General features: G+C 37.2%; 2 protein-coding genes across 2 annotated transcripts; both read right to left on the reverse strand.

The window, feature by feature from the left end:
• Positions 1-415: 415 nt before the first annotated feature.
• LOC139845242 (vacuolar iron transporter homolog 4-like) lies at positions 416-1,198 on the reverse strand. Its single transcript, XM_071835494.1, has one exon. It carries the CDS (start codon positions 1,142-1,144, stop codon positions 539-541), a length of 606 nt encoding a protein of 201 aa, XP_071691595.1. The 5' UTR covers positions 1,145-1,198; the 3' UTR covers positions 416-538.
• Positions 1,199-4,447: 3,249 nt separating this feature from the next.
• LOC139845243 (vacuolar iron transporter homolog 4-like) lies at positions 4,448-5,444 on the reverse strand. Its single transcript, XM_071835495.1, has one exon. It carries the CDS (start codon positions 5,408-5,410, stop codon positions 4,784-4,786), a length of 627 nt encoding a protein of 208 aa, XP_071691596.1. The 5' UTR covers positions 5,411-5,444; the 3' UTR covers positions 4,448-4,783.
• Positions 5,445-7,093: the final 1,649 nt, after the last annotated feature.

A 7,093-nucleotide genomic window follows, 5' to 3' on the forward strand; every position in this document is an offset into this window, starting at 1 on the left:
CAAAAAAAAGACGAAAATACATTTTTAGAAATGGTCGGTTCAGTAAATCATGATGAATTTACCGAAAATCGCATGGTTCCATATATAATTATAATGAGTAGTTATTCATATAGTAGTTACGTAATGGATAACTTCAACTTAGTATTCCAAATCTATTTTTTCTTTTAGTCTTGAATAATATTTCGTACGTAAGTTTATGAATGAGTATACATTAATCAAACGATGTATTCCCTTTTTGGTGTAGGTAAATACATAATGGTTTTTGGTAGATTTTAGTCCTCTCTTACTTTTTATAAGTACAATTTTTTTATTTTCAAGTTAGCACTAAATTTCATTATATGGTATAAAATCCAATGGTGACAAACTGGGTGGGTCGTCACATATTAAGAAAATGATTATATAGTTTTATGCATTGAGAATACATTTTGGTCAACTTCAACACAACAATGACATTACATATATCATAGAGATTCATAGCAAAATTATCATAATTATAAGATGATCAATAATATAACGTTATTCATCGAGTCAAAACTGCTCACAGCGTGGTGGACCCCACCAACTTAGTCAGGCCGAAGGTAATCGTCATAGCCATCCACCCTCCTACGAGCACCCTAAAACAAGACTTCGCGATAGGAGTCCTCCCTAAAAAGGCTCCAATCCATCCAAAAACGACAAGTGCAACCGTTACTGCAGCCACCACCACACCCAACCTCACCTTATGGTCCACAATGAACGAAGCAGCAAGTAATGGCACAAGCGCCCCTAATATAAATGCAACCGCTGATGCTGCAGCCGCTGTCATGGGATTCGGCAGCCGTTCATTCTCACTTTCTTTATTAATTGTTTCTATTCTTTTCAAGTGAGATACTTCAATGTCAAGCTGAGAGGAAACTGACACGTATTCCCCAATAGCCATGCTACATGCACCTGCGACTAGACCAGCAAAACCGGTTAAAATCATGGCTCTGACATCATGTTTAACTGCTCCAACACCCATCATAAGAGATGCAACCGAAACTAAACCATCGTTGGCTCCTAAGACAGCTGCACGAAGCCACTGTCCTCTTTGCGAGTGGTCGAAATTTTCCTCGGCTGATTTCGTTTCAGGAGACGGAATAGTGAAGTCAGTTTGTTGAGCCATAAAGATCAATAATAGACAGGGGAATGTTGAGTTATATTAGAAAAAAAATATAGATTGGTAGGTTGCTTGTGAAAGATGTATAAGTTCCTTAAAGGTATATATAGAGGAACTTTAGTAACTGAACTTTTTTTGGTCACACCAATTGTGCAGAGTGACTCAAGCACACATTACTTTGTTGCTATATTTCCTCCTTTTTACACTAATTTCTAACCTTTTTTGAATGGCAAAACACACACTCATTACTCACATTTTATACACTCTGTATGTCTCAATTGAAATATGAATGTACAACCTCTTAGTTGATGGGTCACTCGTATATAACTAGACAAAATTGGCCCAATGCCCCAATGTACTACTTTCTATCCATTTGTTTGTGAGTTAGAAAAACTCATTACAGGATCTGTGCAAATGGTATTCTAAGAATCAACATTTGTTGCCGAATGCCAGATGACAGTAATCAAGATTCACTACTTACTAGCATTTTTTTTTTTACAACATATTCTATAAAAGTGTAAGTTCTAAGGCTGTCTAAGGCTGCTGATCAGCTAAAGCAGTGTATGTTCTATCAGTGTTGTAAATCTCGTTATTTCTCCCCTAGATCTCGTTTTTGGAAAGCAACCGAAACGAGATGTCCATCTCGCGAGATTTCTCGGTCAACGTGGTCAAAGTTGGTCAAAGTCACGATTTTCTCGCTCATTTCTCGGATTTTCTCGTAATTTCTTGGATTTTCTCATAATTTCTTGAATTTTCTCGCTCATTTCTAATATTTTTCTTGTAAAATCTCGTAAAAATGTATATAAATACAAATATACATATCTTTATTTATTTTTATATATTTAAATAAAAAACTAAAAAGTCAACGTAAGTCAACTTCGAGATGCCGAGATCACCCAAAAATTGTCCGAACGAGATGTCCCAGAGATTCGAGTTCTCCAAACTTGCGTTCTATATGTTTATGCGAAAGCAAATCATATATTAGCTTAAATGATGCATGATTAAAGTCTTAATGAGACCTTTATCAGAGAACATGGTATGCTTCTTAGACAAATCCATCATGTTTCACAATAAGATAACATATAAGGGAAGAGCAACATCACTAGGAAGGTGGAGGCTTATGTAGGATAGCATTTTCATCATAAAGGAATGATTGGATTGATATGGGGATGTAATGCCACGCTTATTGCGTATGAAGAAGCTTGCACTCCACACTAAAGCGGCAAAGATTAATGTTCAATCAACTAGGGGAGTATAACATCCACGTTCCAACAAGATGCGACTATACTCATTCCGTTTATTAGATTAAGTGAAGAGGGTGAAGTATATACATCTAACTGAATTCAGTTGATGAAATACCAGGAATTTTGACAATAATATACAAAATAATCCAAGACTATAATTGGTCGCATGCAGACATGCATGCTAATGGATAATTTTTTTCTTTTTTTTAACAACGATATTAGAATCATTGACAGGGGACCACTAAAGAAGCTCCCACCACCCGATTATATTCGTTCCACCTTTCAAGGATGTTCTACCAAACAACTGCCATAAGACAGGGTCTACGTGCAGTCACCCTTAGGAAGCGTAGTCACCCTTGGGAAGCACCTCCTGAACAACTGTCTGCCATAGGACAGACTCAGACAGTGATGACTCCGGAAGCACCCCTTGAACAACTGTCGTAGGACACGCTTAGACAACGATGTCTCCAGAGGACTCCATAACCAACTACAAAGCAAATTGCATTATGAAATCCCCAGATGAGACTCGAACTTGAGACCTCACAGACACCCAGAAGGGCGGTAACCACTCAACTAATGGATATTAGAGGTCCTAAGTGATGACACAAAATACGCTTTGCAGGACGAAGAGTTTTAATACACATAGAAATTAATGTTATAAAATATCCTTAGACCACTCCCATCCCATCCATTAACATGGTAACTGAGCTCAGCACGACATCGACGCTTCCTCCGACAGACTGAAAAAGGACGGAACGTTATCATCCGATTATTGAACGACTAAACGTTTTCAGTTATTAAACTTCTTTGACCATCTCTGCTTCCAAGTATAATAGTAATACTTGTCCAGGATACTTTTAGGTCATATTCTTGTTTATGCCTTTTATTCACTTCGTTTCATCAGCAGAATACTTGTCGAAATCTATTATATTCACATATGTTACACTGGCATATGGAAAAATATAACATAATCCACGAGTCGTTTTGCTCTACAACTACCTTATAATTAGCAGCTAGAATATTGCAGTGAGTTTTATGAGAAGATATAAAGGGCAACAACATCATCACAACTCCTAAAAAAAACAATTCAGTCGACATTGATGCTACCTATCAAAATTGAGCTGGTAGGCCCGGGCCATTTTTGGTGGAGGGCTGATACAGAAAACACTCACAGACTTTCATGCTTTTTATAACAAAAAAAAAAAAAAAAGTGTAGTCCTCCAAAGCTAAAGTTTGATTGATAGATATCAGTTACGTCCATTATTAAAGATGGTTGTTCTCCACACGAGTCACGACTGCAACAACTTTGTTCGATATTAAATAGAAATAATATCTCAAAACAATATAAAACTGAAATGGAGTGTGCAGCTTGGCTTAAAAAGGCAATAGGCGATCCAAGGCCCTCATGGTCTGAAGACCAGGGCGCTAGGCACTAAGGCGAGTGCCTTACATAAATTAATAATCCAACTTCAATCAATCTAGCTTCATTATACTGTATTGATAATTGGCATGAAAAGGTCAGTCTTCAATTAGTTCATAATCCAACTTCAATCCAGCTTCAATTAGACTACTCCCTATCCTTATCCTTTACCGATTTCACTACATCAGTGCCACATCAGCATCAACCCTTTTCACTAACCATTCGCTAACCCATAACTAAACAATACTCACCTATATACTGCTAAAAAAAAAAACGTACAGGTTACAAAACTGATGGTACAAGAAATAAAAGCATGCGGTCCACCACCCCTTTTCACGGACACCATCATAACCGTGAGTACTCTCACGTTCACTTTCACAGACCCCCTTTCACAGGTCCGTGCCTATCCTTGTTAGATTTTTGGCGGTCAATTTAGTGTTTCACGGACCTTTTCACAATCCGATAGGGAGTGCTCTTAGGTGTTTTAGATACATGAGTGGTTAGGTAGCAATGTAGCATACTCTCTTAGGATAGGGTTAGTCTAGGAACATTGGATTAACAGACTCAATATTGCATAATGGGCTAAATTAAAATAGTGTAACCCATTTATTGGCTAAGTAAATACAAGAAAACCCACAAAATAGCATATCCAAAAACAGGTACTTTTCTGACCAATAAACACTAGCACTACATAAAGAGGAATTTGTTTACTCTTAGGACTTAATAAATTATACATCAATAAACAGGTACTTTTCTGGCACCACCTAAATTCGCCTAGCATCTCATGACCAATAAACAGGTACTTTTCTGGCACCAAAATAAACACTAGCACTACATAAAGAGGAATTTGTTTACTCTTAGGACTTAATAAATTATACATCAATAAAAGATACATACTGTAACTGTGCATATACACTATCAGTTAACAAACTAGTTAACACGAATAGAAAAAAACATGTGATTTAAAGGAGATATGAAATCCTACAGACCAGCAGAGCCTATCCATTTGGTCAAACCAAATGTAACGCCCATAGCCATCCACCCACCAACCAGAATCCGGAAACAAGACTTAACCACAGGAGCCCTCCCCAAAACGGCTCCGGTCCACCCAAAGAACACAAGAGCCAAGCTCACGGTGGCTACCACCACACCCAGCCTAACCTTATGGTCCGCTATAAAAGCAGCAGCAAGTAACGGCACAATGGCTCCCAACATAAATGCAACGGCTGATGCGGTAGCCGCCTGAATGGGATTCGGCAGTGCTTCTTTTTCACTTTCGTCACTGTTTTCTCTTTTTATCTGAGCTGACTCTACGTCTCGTTGGGAATAGACTGAAACAAATTCACCGATTGCCATACTGCATGCACCAGCGACTAAACCAGCGAATCCAGTAAGAATCATGGCTCGAACGTCGTGTTTAACAGCACCAATACCCATCATTAAAGATGCAACTGAAACTAAACCATCAGTTGCTCCAAGAACAGCAGCACGCAGCCACTGTCCCCTTTGCGAGTAGTCAAAGTCTGCCTCCGTAGACAATACTTGGTTACGTTCCTGTTCTGATCTGTTATCAGAAACTGGAATGCTTACATCATTTTTTGCAGCCATTATTATTTCACAGAGAATGTTATATGAACTAGAAAATAAGTGTTTCTTGTGAAATAGAGCTCCTCACTATAGGATATATATATCGTGTGGATTTGTGTGATGAATAAAGTTAAAGATAGTGTTCTACACAAGCCCTTGATAACGATATATAAATAAAGCATTCCAAGAAAACGTAAAATAGTTTTGTAACTGCCTGCTAGAATCGAACAACTTGCTTATAAAAAAAGATCAAGGCTTGTGGAATCCACACGACTGCCACTATATGCTCAACAATGAAATGAGCATAACATTATAAAAATTCATAAAGAAACAAAAAGGGAGTGTGCACTTCTAAGTAGTGGAAAGTTGACCACTAATTTACAGTTATATAAGAGACTACCATATCTTTTTATGCTCAATTGTTACCATTTACTTGCTCCTAGGAGGGCAGAAATAGTAAAACCGTTATTCACATGATATGTCGGATAACCCGACAGATAGGACTTGAAGAGTTGAAGCAAATCATGACAAATTTAGGGGATCTATGTTTAGTAAAGGAAAATAAAGGGTGTGTGCAATCACAATACTGAACATGCCCAAAATACATTATATGGGGTCATCCAGACAACATCAATAGAGGGCTTATGAGTATTATAAATTATAAAAATATTATAAATTTAATGAAAAGAAAAGAGTGTGGACTATGGAGTCCACAACTAAAGCTGGATTAAATAATCTGACCAAAGAATTAAGATTGAGGAATCCACACGACTGCCACAATCCCTTTGATATAAAATAAAAACAAAATTTCAAAACAATAGAATACTGAATTGGAGTGTGTAGTCCACAAGTGTTATAAAAATGAGGACTTACAAATGAGGGTTATTTTAAAGATAATACATCCCAAGAAATAGTTCTTTGATGTATAGTGTATAAAATTATAAAGGGCCAACCAAACAACAGGAAAGGAGATGCCAAATGAAGGTAGGGTAATTAAACGTTTCAAGTTAAATACTAAAATGTATAACAGAAATCGTCTTATCAGTATCTCAAATTTCAAAAAAGGAACTTGTTTTCCAAAGTTCGAATGATATACTATGTTACAAATACACGTCTTCACTTACTCTGCTGTTCTATTTCATCAGAAGTGGGTAGTGAGAGAGTTAGTATCCGTGTTCAAATTTTTATTCCAGTAATTCATCATCCAAAAAAGAGTAGCATTAAAAATCCCACCTCTAATATCTATTTGAGCGGCCTAAAACCATCTAAGCACCCCGCTACAATTTGGTGTCTATGAGTACTATTTATAGAAGAGCATGCCTGAGCCAAATGAAAGCCATATTAGATTGAATGAAGTATCACTAACAAATTGTAGTAAACACTTTTAAGTTTTCTATTAAAAGTTGTATGGCATGAAATGAACTTCTAGAGAAGATCAAATGGCAAACAGAACAAAATCTAGCCAATATGTGCAAGGGCAGAATTAGAAGGTAACCCGACAGATAGGACCCGTAGAGTCGAAGCGAACCATGACAAATTTAGGGGATCTGTGTTTAGTATAGTAAAATAAAGGGGTGTGCAATCACAACACATAACGATTAATGAAAACGAAAACGTGTGGTCTGTGGAGTCCACAACTAAAGCTGGATTAAATAAGGTGACCAAACAATTAAGATTGTGGAATCCACACGACTGACACAATCT

Source organism: Rutidosis leptorrhynchoides, chromosome 4, assembly GCF_046630445.1.
Source record: "Rutidosis leptorrhynchoides isolate AG116_Rl617_1_P2 chromosome 4, CSIRO_AGI_Rlap_v1, whole genome shotgun sequence".
Classification (NCBI taxonomy): domain Eukaryota; kingdom Viridiplantae; phylum Streptophyta; class Magnoliopsida; order Asterales; family Asteraceae; genus Rutidosis; species Rutidosis leptorrhynchoides.